The sequence below is a fragment of the Hemibagrus wyckioides genome, linkage group LG29 (genome assembly GCF_019097595.1).
Source record: "Hemibagrus wyckioides isolate EC202008001 linkage group LG29, SWU_Hwy_1.0, whole genome shotgun sequence".
NCBI lineage: Eukaryota > Metazoa > Chordata > Actinopteri > Siluriformes > Bagridae > Hemibagrus > Hemibagrus wyckioides.
The window spans coordinates 10,266,259-10,284,836 of record NC_080738.1 but is presented as its reverse complement, the minus strand read 5'-3'; the positions used below and the strand labels follow the sequence as shown (position 1 = coordinate 10,284,836).

Below are 18,578 nucleotides of genomic sequence, written 5' to 3'. Positions count from 1 at the left end.
CAATTTATCCCTAATGAGATAAAGAGGCAATGGTGGCAAGGAAAGATGATATTAGGAAGATACCTTGAAAGGATTCAGACTTCAAACCTGTGCACATAAATCACTCCTTATTGTGTTTAATAGGACCAGAAACAGTCATCAAAATCAAAAAAGATATCACGGTATAACATTGTAGTAAAATAATAATGAAGTATTGCTCTTCTGATTAAGAGTGAATGATGTAGCTAAGCCCATGTTTCGGAAGATCTGTTCAAATCTGCTCCAATCGGAGTCAGCCTGTGTTTCTTACTCTAACAGCGTCTCTGTTTATTCATAACGCTGATTAATTATTAAGCCTATTTTCCTTGAGCAAACATCACCCATGTTGCTATACAATTTCATCCTGTGCTGTTTCGTTGAGACGAGCGTAAACATTGCATTCTCGGTCTTTGGAATTTCACTCATGTGGGAAAAATTTGATGTTTGTTTGCAGTGCAGCCTTATTTACAGCATCTGTTATCCAGCTGCTTAGTTCCTCACATATGCAGGGGATTTGCACAGTTCAAGCTCAGAAATCAAGCATTTGTTTGTTTACTGCTTGTAATAATGACAGAATCCAGTTTTCCGAAGGTTTACTGCAGATATCTCTCTGGTATCCCACAAATGTCATATAGGCACTCTTTTAGTGGGGGCTTAGTGTTGTGTAAACAATGTTTCTGCACAGAAAATGCGATAAAATATTTGGTTTGGATAACTGCATGGCAAATATCAACGATTATAAACCATCAGTGATTTAGATTTGTCAATTAATCTAACATAAATCTCCTTTTTACTTTATATTTACTTTCAAATTATATTGTAAGTTACTGTGAGCTAACAGGGCTGCATATATAATATATATAATGCATATATAATTTTTGCATAACATTAAAACTACCTGTCTAATATTGTGTGTTGTGTAACAGTGTATTACGAAGTATCAGAGGCTTGGACTCTGGATTCCACAAGACCTCTGAAGGTCTACTGTGGTGTCTGACACCAAGACTTTAGCAGCAGAACCTTAGTTGTGAGGTGTGGTCTTCACAGATCGAACTTGTTTGTCCAGCACTTCCCACAGACACTGAATCGGATTGAGATCTGCGGAATTTGGCGGACAAATAAACACCTTGAACGCTTTGTCATGTTACTCAAACCATTCCTGGAGCAGTGTTGCAGGGAGCATAATCCTGCTGAAAGAGGTCACTATCATTGCCATGAAGGGGTCTACTTGGTCTACAGCAGTGTTTAGGTAGGTGATATGTGTCAAAGTATCATCCACATGACTTTCAGGACTTGGAGTTCCCAGGGTTTTCCCAGCAGAACGATGCCATAGTGCCCATAATGAATCCTGGTGCCGGCTCTTCCCAGGTAAGCGACAGACACCTCCACCCATCCACATGATGTAAAAGAAAACGTGATTCATTAGACCAGGCAACCTTCTTCCATTGCACCAACTATTGTGGCATGTTAGTGACACAAAACACACAGACACTGAAGTAAATTTGATGTGACAGCTGTTAAATGTTAGAATGATAATAGGATGACCCCGACTCTCCCATAACCTTTACTTTCCCCACTTTACATATAAAAACAGTAGAGGTTTATCTTTCCCAAGCAGACCATCACAGAACTAGAAATGCAGAGTGGATGTTTGTCTATAGATTACAGTCATATTGAGATGCAGCTGCAGTCGGAATGTGATGGTCTGAAGCTACTGATGAAAAATTTAAGGTTTTCAAATGAAAACATTTGGCCATTTAGCGAAAGGAATTGTGCGCCTCTGACTGAAGTATCAGTAATGTTCGTATGATTTGAGGTCAGACATGTGCATATAATCCAAATCTAGGATACTTTCAGAGCATTAAGACATCTTTTTCTACTCGTTTGCTTAAAACCCAACATTTGTAAATGTTTTAGTTGGAGCTTTGACTGTGTAACAGCTTTTCACTTAGTCTTAGCTCTACTATCTGCTGTCTGTCTTTCTGCTCTTTTTTCCTAGTAGGTCGTTTAGTTACTCTTAGTAATTAGTTGGGGCACTTTTCTTCAGGATTTAGTAGTATGAGGGATTAGTTCCGCCAAAAACAACCCACGGTGACAATCAGCTATAGTTTATTTTGGATTTATCCTAGTTCCTACTACTAGTATTACTAGTTCCTCAAGAGCTCTTGGTTGCTGTTGTAGAAAGGACATTATCAACAGTTACGGTGTTTACAGTCCAGAGTCACCCAAATGAGGATGAGGTTCCCTTCTGAGTCTGGTTCCTCTCAAGGTTTCTTCCTCATATCATCTCATGGAGTATTTCCTTGCCACTGTTGCCTCAGGCTTGTTCATTAGGGATAAAAAAGGGATGAAATATGGATGTTTCTATACTTCTGTAAAGCTGCTTTGAGACAATGTCTATTGTTAGCGCTATACAAATAAATTGAATTGAATTGATTTTTGTCAAGCTTGTAGTATGTTATTAATGAGTAAAGTTACGCAACTTAAATAGAGTTAATATTACATTTATTTCTAGAAAGTTGTTTAGGGATAGCAAGATTACAAAAAAAGCAAGCAACACCATCTACCCATAAACACTCTCATTTATAACACACATTCATCCACCCATCCATCCATCTATTCTCTACACAGCTTATCATATTGGGTCACAGAGAACCTGGAGTCTATCCCAGGGCACAAGGCAGGGTGCACCCATACCCTCTCACACACACTACAGAGTATTTAGAAATTTAGAAATCATCCTACAGTGCATGTCTTTGGACTGGAGGAGGAATACCCAGAGGAAACGCCTGAGGCACAGGGAGAACATGCAAACTCCACACACATGGTGGAGGCAGCAGGAATCGAACCCCTAACGCTGGAGGTGTGAGACGGAAGTCTTTATTTGTCACATGTATATATATAACAGCACAGTGACATCCTTATTTGCTTCTTAAATACACTAAATATTTTTTTAGCTGTATGTGAATATACAGATGTATATTCAGTTGAAGCATGGTAGTGGGAGCATCATATTGAGAGTGATCACTGCACTCTGGGTAGCTTTTCTAAGGCTCTTCATACCCAGTCACTTGTGATGGAAAACCTTCTCTAGGCAGCCATAGTCTGATCATTTTTAATAATGACAGATAGGATGATTTTAGGGTTGTTGTCTTTATTTGTCACATTACTCCACAGTGAAATTCTTTCCTCGCATATCCCTCGCATTGGGGTCAGAGCACAGGGTCAGCCATGATACAGCACTCCTGGAGCAGGGTAGGTTGGGGGCCTTGCACAAGGGCCCAATAGTGGCAGCTTGGTATTAATGGGGTTTGAACCCAGATCTTCCAGTTAATGACCCGGAGCCTTAATCACCTGAGCTACCACCATCTATATAGATTGGATGTCTAATCAAACTTTTTTGTAACATTTTTTAAATATTTTTTTGTCCTGGACTTTTTCCTCCTGCTTTGATACTCCTCTGGTTTTATGATGCTGTTGGTTGGGTGTGTTGTCTAACAAACTCTAAGGAACAGGTGTATTTATATTGAGATCATACGACTGTTTGGTTACACACAGGTGAACTTAATTCTACGAATTCTGTGACTTCTGAAAGCAACCGCTTGCACCAGAACTAATTTAGAGGTTTCACAGCAAGGAGGTGAATCCCTTCTTATGCAATCTCCCCCCATCCCCCCGCCCACACACACACACACACACATTTGAATATTCATGACATATAAGCACATTAAGTCCAATCAAGTTAACCTTCGCAGGACTTTAGATATTAAAGTATCTATCTTTTATTATTAATATTTTTATGTTAGGGTCAAGTATTTAGCGACGACGTGAATCGTCTGAAGAAAAGGAATAAAAAGGGGGGGGTTCATTTGAGAGCACTCTGTTTTTCATGATAACTTCTATAACTCCCTTTTAGTGATGATGTAACTGAAGTGGAAGCTTGTATGTTTACATTGGTTGTGGAAATATTTCGTCTGTCTGTTTGCAAGAAAAGGCTTCCAGGTGTGCTGTGGGTTTACTATCCAGCATGAAGACTGTTTCCCAGAACGCACTGTTTTCAGTTTATATTTACATTTATTTATTTGGCAGATGCTTTCATCTAAAACAGCTTACAAGTGAATCCAATTCAAAGACAGTGAACTGCAGTTAAGGTTAAGGAGCAGCGGTGAACAGACTTCTTTGAGTCATAAGCACAGGACCTTATTTCCCTGAGCTACCACGACTCACTGGGTTGGAAGTTAGTTTTGCAGCAAGGTAGCGAAATGTAGTATGTTTATAGTCATTCTGTATATAAATGCTGATATTCTAGACACCCGAGTGGCTGTACTATGAAGTGGGCGGTCCTACTACTGATTGCCATAGTAATAATGGAGCAACTAGCATTCCACTTGACAACAAATCACTAAATAAAAAATTCTGGAGGAAGATTTGACATTTGTGTATTAAATCCAACCATGTTCATATCTACCATATCATCCAAGATGAAGGACAAGCAGTGTGTGTTCTACTGTCTTCGCTCTCATTGGTCGTTGTGGCACCAGATGATCCATCACCATGTTGCAGGACACGCCTACATCTAGCTAGCAACAGTTTCTGCTGCTAAGGTCACCGTAAGTTGCTAGCTCTCATTGAAAATAAATGATCTCAGGTCCCTGTATGTGTAAATATAGCACACATTAAATCAACAACCAATACCAATACAACCAATACAATAAGTTTTGGTCTCACTTTTGGTCAGTTTGATTGTTTTGAATGATATCATTTCCTGTGCACTTTTGTTTTAATAATCATTTTATTTGCTTTAAAAAAAAAAACTTCTGGTCATTTGTTCTTTTCCCTCTCCAGGAATGCAGGATGAAATGTCTGACAAGGACAAAGCTGGAATTTCAATATAAATATATACCAGCTCTTCATTTCTTTATTGTATAGCACAGTATTCAGTACAGTTCAGTAAATAATCCTTAAAACGCTCGATTCCTTAATTCCTATTTTTTAATCCTTTACTTCAGGTTTCCTGTATTAGATGTGATATTAAGGTTAATAAAAAACGATTCATGTTTCATGTTTTTAAATGATTGCTAATTTGTAAGGAAGGCATGATTTTTCCAATCTCCTTCTTCAAGGGCTGCAGGTTTTCATTCAAACCAAGCAGGAGCAGCCACACATGATTCCACTTGTTTAATCAATTAGTCTTGCTCTTCAAACAACTGATGAGTTGTATTAAGTGTGCTGCTGCTTGGTCGTAATGAAAACCTGCAGCCCCATGCTAAGCGCTTGGGGGATCAGATTGGACGCTCCTGAGCTGTGTCTAAAATTGTCTGCTATGAGCAAAATGCTTAAATGGACAGTATATGTTTGTGTTTATCTAGAAGATATGATAGATTATGACATAGACCACTGTATATACAACAATATTTGTGTTTTTTAACACCGTTTAAAGAAGACTGAGAGAAAAACAAATGAACATGATTAAAGCCTTTGTTTATAATTTAAGTAGGGTGCTGGTTTTGTCTATAGGTTCCGTTTTTTGGACATAGGGTATATACACTGTATTGCCAAAAGTATTCGCTCACCTGCCTTGACTCGCATATGAACTTAAGTGACATCCCATTCCTAATCCATAGGGTTCAATATGACGTCGGTCCACCCTTTGCAGCTATAACAGCTTCAACTCTTCTGGGAAGGCTGTCCACAAGGTTTAGGAGTGTGTTTATGGGAATTTTTGACCATTCTTCCAGAAGCGCATTTGTGAGGTCACACACTGATGTTGGACGAGAAGGCCTGGCTCTCAGTCTCCGCTCTAATTCATCCCAAAGGTGTTCTATCGGGTTGAGGTCAGGACTCTGTGCAGGCCAGTCAAGTTCATCCACACCTGACTCTGTCATCCATGTCTTTATGGACCTTGCTTTGGTCACTGGTGCACAGTCATGTTGGAAGAGGAAGGGGCCAGCTCCAAACTGTTCCCACAAAGTTGGGAGCATGGAATTGTCCAAAATGTCTTGGTATGCTGAAGCATTCAGAGTTCCTTTCACTGGAACTAAGGGGCCAAGCCCAGCTCCTGAAAAACAACCCCACACCATAATCCCCCCTCCACCAAACTTTACACTTGGCACAATGCAGTCAGACAAGTACCGTTCTCCTGGCAACCGCTAAACCCAGACTCGTCCATCAGATTGCCAGATGGAGAAGCGCGATTCGTCACTCCAGAGAACGCGTCTCCACTGCTCTAGAGTCCAGTGGCGGCGTGCTTTACACCACCGCATCCGACGCTTTGCATTGCACTTGGTGATGTATGGCTTGGATGCAGCTGCTCGGCCATGGAAACCCATTCCATGAAGCTCTCTGCGCACTGTTCTTGAGCTAATCTGAAGGCCACATGAAGTTTGGAGGTCTGTAGCGATTGACTCTGCAGAAAGTTGGTGACCTCTTCGCACTATGCGCCTCAGCATCCGCTGACCCCGCTCCGTCAGTTTACGTGGCCTACCGCTTCATGGCTGAGTTGCTGTCGTTCCCAAACACTTCCACGTTCTTATAATACAGCTGACAGTTGACTGTGGAATATTTAGGAGCGAGGAAATTTCACGACTGGATTTGTTGCACAGGTGGCATCCTATCACAGTTCCACGCTGGAATTCACTGAGCTCCTGAGAGCGACCCATTCTTTCACAAATGTTTGTAAAAACAGTCTGCATGCCTAGGTGCTTGATTTTATACACCTGTGGCCATGGAAGTGATTGGAACACCTGATTCTGATTATTTGGATGGGTGAGCGAATACTTTTGGCAATATAGTGTATCAGTAGTGGGCCGTCAAGGCCAGCAAGCCCTTCTCTGCTGGCCTAAACAGCAGTGATCTGAATCACTGACTTGTATTTTAATATATTTAATATATTTTTCCATGAATGTGTATTAAATTATTCCCAATAGTCTATTCTCTACATTTCATAGCTTTTCTTTTAGTTGCGCTGCTTCCAGTAGTGTATATTTATGATAAGAGTATTTATCCAATCATATTTCTGCCTTAATCTGCCCTAAGGCCTTCAGAATCAATAGTGCAGGCGCCCGAAGCTTAAAATAAGTGGCAATGAAATTGTTCCATTAACCAATCAGATTTTGAGTTGGCATCACTGAGGCCATCTAGCAGGCATACGATTACGTCAGCAATTTCCCGTCCTTTGATTGGATAATTGGAGTAGTCAGAGGCAGCGAACTAAATAAAATATATATATTTTAACTCACAATGGCTGACAGAGGAGAAGAAATCCATTTTGTGAAGCCCAGTGAAGGCCTAAGTGTGAAATGCACGGCCCGCCACTGGTATATACACACTACAGAAGACCATCTCTGATTGAGGCTTTGTGGTCAAAGGGCTTGTGACAGTCTCCTGATGAACTATTAAACTACTGCTTTGCAGAGTCACATTTTTCACACAAGATGAAATGCAGTAGTTAGAGTGTACAGTATTTTATGGAATGGTATTTAAAAGGCATTTGGGGGATGTTTCTTTAAAACAGCAATGTAATTAAAGGTAGTACTGTAGTTGTAGTATGACCAGAAGGTCAAAAAATAACATCTTAGAACTTTCTGGAAGCTCTCTATTGATTCTTTGAATAAGCCATTAGCTTTATTTGGTTATATGCCTGGATTCTGTTGCTTTGGTTAAATGGCAACTTATAAAGTTGCATCATCTGAAGCATCTCATCAATACCTTATTCATTTCTGTTTTAAAAAGTGTTTCAGTCCACAGTTGAGTTGTTTTGGACATTGTTTCTCTTTCTTTTTCATTTGTGTGGAAATAAAGTGCAAACTCAATGGAAATCAATTCAAGTCACAAAGCCACATCTCCTATATGCTATTATGCTTTGTAAAAAAATCATAATGCACAACATGTATATATGTGGAACTTATAGTTCCATATCAAAGCTGTTTGTAGTGTGCATATTCATTTTCTCCCAACATGGAAAACAAAACTAGCACAAATACTGTATATATTTATTGTTCAGAAGGGCTTATTGCTTAGCACATTTGCACCTCTGCAGTTGGGGATTTCATTCCCGCCTCTGCCCTGTGAGAAGAGTTGCATGTTCTCCCGCTGTAGGTTGACTGGCATCTATGAATTGTCTGTAGTGTGTGTGACTGTGCTCTGTGACAGATTGGCATCCTGTCTAGGGTAGACTCCAGGTTCCTCATGACCCTATACTGAAAATAGATAAGATAAACTATATTGGCAAAATTTTTGGGACATCTCCTTTTGCATGCACATGACTGTAATATGGAGTTGTCCCACCCTTTGCAGCTATAACAGCTTCAACTCTTCTGGGAAGGCTTTCCACAAGGTTTAGGACTGTGTTTATGGGAATTTTTGACCATTCCACCAGAAGTATATTTGTGAGGTCAGGCACTGATGTTTGAAGAGAAGGTCTCACTCTAATTCATCCCAAAGGTGTTCTATCAGGTTGAGGTCAGGACTCTGTCCAGGCCAGTCAAGTTCCTCCACACCAAACTCGCTCATCCATGTCTTTATGGACCTTGCTTTGTGCACTGGTGTGCAGTCATGTTGGAACAGGAAGGGGTCATCCCCAATCTGTTCCCACAAAGTAGGGAGCATGAAAAAGGGCCATTTAGCATGACCAATCCATGGGCATGTTTCTGGAAGGTGAGTGGAAATCAGAAAATCCAGGAGAAATCCATGTAGACATGAACAGAAACCAGTAGTTCTGAAATCTGGCTTCTATTAATTATAAATTATTATTATATTCTGTTAATTATAAATTATTTGTCTAAAAATCTAAATGCACTTAATTATAACTGATGTTTGAATGCTGGAGCTCCAAAAATAGATCAAAATTGTAAAGAAACACCATTGAGACACATCCAGTGTGTAGTGACTATATTGGGATTCATCAATATGTTTATATTAACAGATCAGGAAACAGACGAAAAGAGGAATACTTCTGCAACATTTAATTATTTAATTTAATTTAATTTATTTGTATGGCACTTTTAACAATGGATATTGTCTCAAAGCAGCTTTACAGAAGTATAGGAAGAAAATAAATGATAAAGTTTAAAGTAAAGTTACTATTTTATCCCTAATTAGAAGGCTGAGGTGACGGTGGCAAGGAAAAACTCCCTGAGATGATATGAGGAAGAAACCTTGAGAGGAACCAGACTCAGAAGGGAACCTCATCCTCATTTGGGTGACACTGGACAGTAAATAATGTAAATGTAAATAATGTCCTTTCTACAACAGCAACCAAGGGCTCATGAGGAATTATTTTAAAATAATTTATTAATTGCCATTAAATTATTTGCTTTTATCTATCCATCCATTCACTCTGTTAATTTAACATAATCAGAAAATCTTGGTGAAATTCTCATGAATTCGTTTGAAATTGCACATGCTCATTTGGTTTCCAGTAAACTTTGCATAAGATTAGCTGACCTCACTTCCACTGAAGTACTTAAAGATGAAAGTATTGTGGATTTGCCACTGAATGCATACATCAGAATGGCAGGATTACTGTCTCGGTTTGCTTAACCTCTTCACCTGAGCTATAGCAGGGGTCACAGTGGCACAAAGGCAAGTGTCCTTAGCCCGATTAGTTTACAAGTCATCAAGCACACTGAGGGCACGGGGTCACTAAAGGCCATGGTGTCCACAATGGCACTCTGAGGAAAGTTTTTGGGAGCTGAGTGAAAACTAAAATCAAATGACCTGCCATATGAAAAACCTTCCATTACTAGATGAAATTAAGAACGTGGAGAGCTTTCCGGTATGTTGTAGATATAATTGCTTATAATAGAGAAAAGGAGAATGAAAAACCTGTTTTTCGGGGATGAAATTTCTTCCTTCCTGTTTGGTTGTATCTATGTGGATTTCTACAATAATTATGTGGTCTTATTCTGATTCAAGACTATGTAAATATAATAATCATAAACAAACAAATTCACCTCAACTGATTCAATGTTTTAAATCATTTTATATAACAACAGGTAGAATAACCTTTGTCTGTAAACAAGCTATTTCAGTTCAGTTAGGTGTATTCACCAGGATTTCTTGCATGTACAAGTCAAGCAAAAGGTCTGGGATTATACATTATTTCATCACATATAATGGTACAGGCTTAAGTTTGCACATTTGATTTTGTTGCACATGTTTTTCGCCACTATGTGTCCTATACTGTCTTGTGTTGTTTTTTTGTATTTCCTGTTTTGTCTTGCACTGTTTGCACCTGGTTGCACTTTATGTAGCTATAGGACAAACCTTCTGTCCCTATCTCTGTGTTGTTTCTGTTCTGTAGTTATATGTTGTATGTTGTCTGTGTAGCACCAGGGTCCTGGAGAAACGTTGTTTTATTTCACTGTGTACTGCGTCAGCTATATGTGGTTGAAATTACAGTACAGCTTCTTGACTTGACTCTTGACTTATGTAGTATTATTTATGGATCAGTATAAATATGTCAAATAGATTATGATATCTGAGGTTAGGGGAACGTCCTTGAAAACCTAAAAACAACATTCTATTTCCGTCAAGAAAACTGTCATGGCGAGCCAAAAGCAACCCTTTAAAATGTACGTTCTGGGAACCAAATTTGTTAGCTGTGGTCTTGCTCACTATAAAATCATCTCATGTATATCTGCTTGTGTGTTCTGGGTCACTGCAGTTTCTATTATGCATCAGGTGACAAAGCACTACCCTGACATTCTCCTGTTCTTGATACCATTTTGAATTCATTGTTCCTTCAATCACTGCAAGCTGTCCAGGTCCAGACGCAGCCCAGCATCCCCAAAACCATGACTCCTGCTCAGTCGTGTCCTCTGAAATGTGTTGGTTCACATCAACACATCTTTCTTAAGTAGAGCAGACACTGTGAGTAACCAGACGTTATGTGCCTTTTTAGGGCCTGACTCCAATTTACCTCGAATTTATGTGCTTGTTAGCCCAGAGGTTCACATACTCTTTTTGGTAAAAAACCTAGACTGTAAATGTTTGAATTGTATACACGGTTTGAGGAAAACAAGTGCAAACTCGTAAAAACATGCGTGCTTCACGATTCACGCAAACGAACAGCTCGGATGTTGAAAACAGGTTTCAGCGGACGCGGTTACTGAAGATGAATGACCAAATGAATGAGGATAGACATTGCCTACACAAAAGAAATAAAGAAAGAAAGAGGAAAAAAAGCAGCTGACTGCTCTTTTAATGTTTACCTAAAAGAACCGACTCAGGGAACCGACTCTGCATCGACTGGACGAGCTCGAGGTGCTCGTCATTAACTACTAGCTTGTCATTAACTACTACTACTATTTATAATAATAATAATAATAATAATAATAATAATAATAATAATAATAATAATAATAATAATACAAACAACAACAACAACAACAACAATAATAATAATAATAATAATAATAATAATAATAAAATTAATATTAATATTATTATAACGATGTTAATAATAAATTTCACCAATGAAAACAAACAATTAAGTCAATAAATATTTGTATACTGTCTGTTTTAGACAACGACAGCGATGTATTTATTGAAGTTTTATACCCTACGCTTTGTTTATCATTGCTGACCCCTGAAACTCTCTCTCTCTCGATAAATAGAAATAGAAAATAAATAATGTTATTTTGAGTAAATAATCATAGCAGCATCTCGTCTTGATATTGGTAGAAATAAGAAAAAATCTTAATAAATAAACGGTTCGTGGAAAAGATGAGAGAAAATACATTTTGCCTCGTGTATTGATGGATTTTTTTTAACATCAAACAGGTCTATAATGATGTTCTTCGATATTTCATAGTCCAGATAAATGTGTTTAAAATAATTGGCATTTCGTTTTATTTGCCATAATGGAAATGTCATTAAATTCATGTTTAAATGATGGAAATGCAAAACGATCTCTTACAAATATTTGATTTATATTACTAGATCAAATTAGACTTGATTTTAGATTTTCTATTCAAATGAAACTATATATAAATGTTATTTAATCTGTTATTTAACAGATCTCAGTAAATCTTAACAGATTAACAAATTTACAGATCTCAGGCTCGAGTAAAGTGTGAAAGCGGGGAGAAAATTATTGTTTATAAACGTCTCCCTTTATTATTATTTATTTATTTATTTATTTATTTATTCATTCATTCATTCATTTGTTTATTTTTATTTATTTGTTTATTTATTTACAAAATTCATATAAAATGAAAAGCACAGATCACATTTGAGACACTGTTTTATATGACCCACGCAATGACAAAATGGTCAGTTTGTAAAAGCATGAAGAGCTGAGGTTAGAAAAGGCTTTAGAGCTTGAATATTTTGTTAAAAACTATTTGTAGGAAATGTGACAGAACCTCTTTGTTTTTCACAAGCACTGGATTTGATGAGCAATGAAGAGTTTGGTTAACAATCCTTATTAATCAGGCATTAGGCTGCTTTTCCCCTTTGTGTGATGTTTATTGGAGAATCCCTTTTACTAACTAACCAGGATTAGTAGCTAATTGTTTTAGTTTTTGTAGGGTTATTCCTCGCATACATATATTTATATATATATATATTTTTATTTATTTATTTTTTTGACAGAAACTGAGAAAAAGCTATATACTTGACTATAGAAATAATTTTAGGATCACACATCTAGGAGCGATCTAGACTATCCAGTTCCCCTACCAGCACATTTGTGGGAGGAAACATAAGCAGCACGTGCGATGTGATGATGCAGAAACTCGGCACACAGTAACCCAAGCTCAGGATCGACCCGGAAACCCTGCAGCTCTTCCAGTGCACTGCACTACTCCCGCCTCTGCTTATGAAACATTTCACTACACCAGAGCAAAATAAAAAACTCCGCGTGAAATATTGTAACTTTGTTTAAAATGTGCTTCCGCTCTATGGTTATCCTGTAATATGCAATTTGTGTGTGTGTGTGTGTGTGTGTGTGTATGTGTATGTGTATGTGTGTGTGTGTGTGTGTGTGTGTTCCTAAAAGTATTTGTATTCCATTGCTGTTCTGTCTGATATTTTATTTGAAATAAAAAATAAAATAAAATTTGGGCGTATTTATTATTATTATTATTATTATTATTATTATTATTATTGTTGTTGTTGTTGTTGTTGTTGTTGGTGGTGGTGGTGGTGGTGGTAGTGGTGGTTATTATTATTATTATTATTATTATTATTATTGGAAATAGTAATAATACTAGCAACAATACGCACATTAAATATATTAAAAATTTAGAAATCTTTCATTTCTATTTGATTTGCAAGCGGATTTTAAGGTTTGTGTTAACTGTGTCCACTAGAAGGTGGTGCTTAAATATTTTTACTAAGCGATTTCAATTAGTTTCTGTCTTCTGAACTAAGAGAAGCCTGTTATATCTGAATTTAAAAGTTAATTAAAAGCACAGTTTTATTATAAAATGAGAGTAAACCTACACACAGGTATAACTGCTACCTGTATCTACTGATACAAATGCGACCTGTGCATACACTTCGCCAATTGTTTGCAATGTATATATATTTTTACACGATTTTCTTTTACAGTTGCGTTGGTGAACTGTTTAACCTTAATTACACTAATGCTTTCTTTCTCTAGGTCAGTTTTGATTGGTTTTGTCTTCTCAGAAAGCTTCCAAAAATCTTTTTACAACGATTAACCCTGCTATAATGGCAAAGAAATAATTAATTGGAAATGTCCATTGAGAACTTTAAGTATTTATGCATATAACTATTTTTGTTTTGCAGAGTCAGTGCAAAATGTAATGCACTGCAAACAGTAGATTCAGTATCAACTTATATTATAAATGTATTCATATTAATCTATATTTTTAGATCTATATTTCACGCGTGATAATTCTGTCTCAGCAAAACCAATCATTTTTGAGAAAGCTGCTGTTGGGTTTCATTTTGTTCCAGTGTTAAATACTGCAGATTTATTTAATCCACCGAAAATAAAACTTTATACACTCTTAATCTCACTCTTCTGACTGTTTCAACAACAACAACAACAACAACAAAACCCACCATGTATAACCAAAACCTGTTGAAATCTTTAATGTATGTTAAAAATAAAAAAAGTAAGTTAATAGAAGTAGAAAATAGAAATCAAGTGGAACTTCGATATGTGTGTGTGTGTGTGTTCGTTTGTCTTTCATTTTCTCATGTGATTATCTTCTTTAATCGAGTTTTGTGCACTCTGTGGTTTTGGGCAGATTTCTAAGCTTTTTTTCTGTTGTTTTAAACCTACAATTTGTCACATATACAAGAACACATTTTTATCACAGAAAGCAGACACATAAATACATAAAAACATGTTTTAACAAAATTATTCACTTCAATTTTTCTTTTTTATCGAACTGGTCATCGGGGGGGGGAAACATCCTAATAACTAAACAGAGGATTATTAAAATCTTGACTGGCATTGATCTAAACGAAGGCCTAAGCGTTTATAGCCTATATTAATTAGTTATTTTAATTATGAGGCTAGAAGCCCAATGAAATATTCATAATAGTCGGAGCTACTCTGTTCACGCGCTGAACACGAGCTAGCATGTAGCTAACAAACAGTACAGAAGAATTAGCCCCGTATTAATTTTAAGGAACAACCCGTTTCTGGTCTAATTTATATCTAAATCATGTACATGGAAAGGTTTAAGACTGGAATTAAACTGCAACAGTATTAAAGTGTACACACTGGCCCTTAAAAAAACCCCCAGAGTTTCCAGGTTGTAGTCTGTTATTGTTTACAAATGGTTACCTCATAAGTTAGCTTAATTACTACCAGTGCTTCTTCAAATCTAGCTGAAAAGTTAGTGATTTTCACTCGTGTTTATCCCGAGCCAATTTGTTGCTCTTGATTCATTTGTGTTTTGTTTTCATGTGGGAAAAAAATGCTGAATTTATGTCTTTAAATAGAAAAAAATAGGTAGGACTAATTGTGAAATTGTTAGAAAAAGATCTATAATATATACACAAATGCCTAGGTAGTGCTTAGAAACACGCCTAGCAATTTTGGAAAGAAAAAAAAAATAAAAAATTCTGAAATATTATAATAAAATATTGTGCATTCACCGAGCACTTTATTAGGAACACATGCGCACCTACACATTCATGCAATTATCTAATCAGTCAATCATGTTCCAGCAGTGCAATGCCTAAAATGATGCACGTGCATGGCCAACAGCTTCGGGTAATGTTCACATCAACCATCAGAATGAGGGAAAATGTCATCTCAGTAACTCTGACCGTGCACAGGATTGTTGGTGCCAGATGGGCTGGTTTGAGTATTTCTATTACTGCTGATATTCCAGGATTTTCACACACATCAGTTTCTTAGAATGGTGCAAACATTCAGTGAGCAGCAGTTCTGCTGCCTGAAGTACCTGGCTGATGACAGAGGTCAGCATGGAATTGCCAGAATGATTTGAGCTTACAGAAACGCTAAAGTAATTCAGATAATCACTCTGTATAATTGTGGTGAGTTGAAAGTATTTCATAATGCACCACATGTCGAACATCTCTGAGCCAAGGGCACATGCTCACCAAAAACCTGAAAGCTGAAGACTGGAAAACTGGAAAGCATGGTCTGGTGAATGTCAATTTTTGCTGAGAATATGGTCAGAATGTGGTATCAAAATCATGAACCAAGGTAATCTTGTGTTAACCATCCAGACTGATGGAGGTGGTGTAATGGTGTGGAGCATGTCTTTATGGGACATTTTGGGCCAGTATTCCTGCACTAATAGTATTTTTACTGCATTCTTAGGCACAATTTACCCATTTTCTAACGGTTACTTCCAGTATCATAATGCATCATTTGGCAATGAGTTCAGTGTTTCAGAGTTCAGTGGCCTTCAGTCACCAGATCTGAATCTAATAGAACACCTTTGGGGTTTTGTGCCCCCTTTGAATTGTGTGCTGTATACATGTCAACATGGACCAGAATCTCAAAGGAATATTTTTTTAACATCTGTGCCTTAGAAAGGCTAAGTATTATATAGTGTAGTGTTCCTAATAAAGTGCTCAGTAAGTGTATATACTTTTCCTCGCAAAAAAATAATTCTGGTGTAATACTATTATTGTTTAAAATTGTTTCTACACTAACCTAGAATGGTTTACCTAAATTCAGCTAACAGGTCAGCGATTATCCTATGTATGTTTATACATATAAACAAATGTTCTTGGCTCATTGGTCTTTTTTTTAACCTGAAACAAAATCTGTGAATTTATAGGTAAGTCAATAAACAAGTTTTAGGTCTAAATGTAGCATAAAACAATAAATAAATGTGCAAAACGCTTTCTTAATATTTTGTCTGAAACGTTCCAATAAAATATGAAATAAGTCTATACGCTAAAGACACACTGAGACGTGATCAAATCTTAATTATTTGCATTTTTCCTTTCATATGTAGCTGTTGTTTTTCTACAAAAAAAATTCGATCACAAGGCCACAAGTCATATTTACATAAATAATTTATATTGTTCATAGGATGCTTCATAATGCCGGGTTATATACAATGATTTTAATCATTGAAATTTAAATACAATTTTACATAAATATAAGACCTCAGTGGAACAACTTAAAAGTGTTATTGAAGATGATATAAATAACATATGCGATATAGCATTTACCTTTGGCAAATCTAGATACAGGCTTGGCACAAAGGTAAGAAAATAAAATGTCCCCTCGGAATAGTTCTGTGATTGTTGGGATTTTTCCTTTTCTACTGCAGCTTCATTCCTAAGATCTCATTAGAATTCCTGCACATATTGCTTGAGGTCGTTTGGCCATATGTGTGAGCTGAAGTTCAGTTTCAGAAACAATTTATTATTTGGTTGAAGGAAAACTCCAAGAGCTCTCCGGGACAGGAACACGGTAACGTCCTGAGTGTGCGTAATTTCGTTAGAATTCCTACAAAATTTGCGCCTTCTCTTCTCTTGAGAAACTTGTTTTCAGTTTAAATAGGAATGAGGAAGGACCCTTTTGTGCTGAGACAAAACTCCTGGGAAGTCGCTTGATCCTACGGGGTTGAAGGAAGGTAACGTGGCCCTGAGCGTGTCCGAGAGCAGCGAGCGCGCCGAAGTGGCGGAGACGCCGAACGGGGACGCGTTTTGCTGCGGGGGCGCGGGCTGCTGCTGTTGCTGTGGGCTTCCCAAATAAGCATGCTGACTCTGTATTAACCCGACCGGAGACGAGCTCATCCCATAAGTGTTCGTAAAACCGAGAGGACCTCCGGAGCTGAGCATGGGCCGCGCGAGCTCACCGCTCCCGAGCTGATCCACTCCGTGGATGAGTGAACCATAAGCGTGCCCTTGATTCAGAAATCCGGATGCTGGGGCGTTGTAAGATGGAGGGTGTAGAGATAAAAAGGGGGAGATTTGCCAGTACAGAGGATTGCTCGACCTGTCATTTATTCCAAACCCGAGCGGTGCGAACCGCAGACCCCGCTTCATGGCCAGCTTGCCTCGTGAAGTGGCTGAACGCCGGCGGAGTTTTCCCGTCGTTCCTCCAATAAACACTTCATCACTCGAAGGATCCAGCATCCAATAGTTCCCTTTCCCAGGGTCATCGTAATGCCTCGGTACTTTAACAAAGCATTTGTTTAGGCTCAGGTTGTGCCGGATGGAGTTCTGCCATCCTTGCTTATGCTCCCGGTAATAGGGAAAGTTCTGCATGATGAACTCGTAGATGCCGTTCAGGGTGAGTCTCTTCTCAGGACTCTGGCGGATGGCCATCATAATCAGCGCGTTGTAGCTGAACGGAGGCTTGTCGAGTTTGCCGTTTTTACCGGATTCCCCTTTATCGCTCGCTTTATCATCCACCTTCTTGGACTTTTGCGTTTGCTCCATGTCGGTCTGATCTCTGGGTTTTTCTAAATCAGATCCTGCTGAAAACGCGCTCTTCTCGCACAGCCCCGCGTCCCGCGCCTCGCTTTTAGACGGCAGCAGCAGACTCTTGATGCTGAACGAAGTGGACCTCTGGACCATGGTCACTTCCTTTTGATCCCCCATACTATTTTTTTTAACACAGCAGATTTGTTTTGGTTGTGTGTGTTTTTTAAGAGTAGATCGGATCAGGGAGTAACTCTCATGACTTAATAGCACGCAGCATTGAGAGAGCTTGCAGAGGAAGCACCAAGAAAGTGGACAGCAGTAATTAAAGGTGGACCCGATTTTTCACGACATCACCGGGGGAGGAGTTTGCCTTTGATATTTCCAATATTTAGTTCTGCAATCGCTTTTCCTTTGTGACATGCAGTGGAGTAAATCCGCACATAGGTGAAATGAATGATCAAGCCGAGTAAAGCCGTATAACCAAAAACTTAGCGCATCTCTCTCTCTCTCTCTCTCTCTCTCTCTCTCTCTCTCTCTCTCTCACACACACAAACACACGTTTGTCCTCTTCCTTCTGAGGATCGTCCACTGGCGTATTTAATAATGCAGCTAATCAGGATGTGTTTGGTTATGTTTAGGTTTGTATTTGGTTTTTGTTTATTTTTCCCCCCCACTTTTCAAGTTTCCCAAAATTGACAGATCTTTCTTTTCTT

The 18,578-nt window shown here is 38.1% G+C and overlaps 1 protein-coding gene across 1 annotated transcript; it reads right to left on the bottom strand.

Moving 5' to 3' along the window:
- Positions 1-14,116: 14,116 nt before the first annotated feature.
- Positions 14,117-18,346, bottom strand: foxg1d (forkhead box G1d). The gene has a single exon (XM_058384189.1). The coding sequence runs from the start codon at positions 18,040-18,042 to the stop codon at positions 16,984-16,986; it is 1,059 nt and encodes a 352-aa protein (XP_058240172.1). The 5' UTR covers positions 18,043-18,346; the 3' UTR covers positions 14,117-16,983.
- Positions 18,347-18,578: the final 232 nt, after the last annotated feature.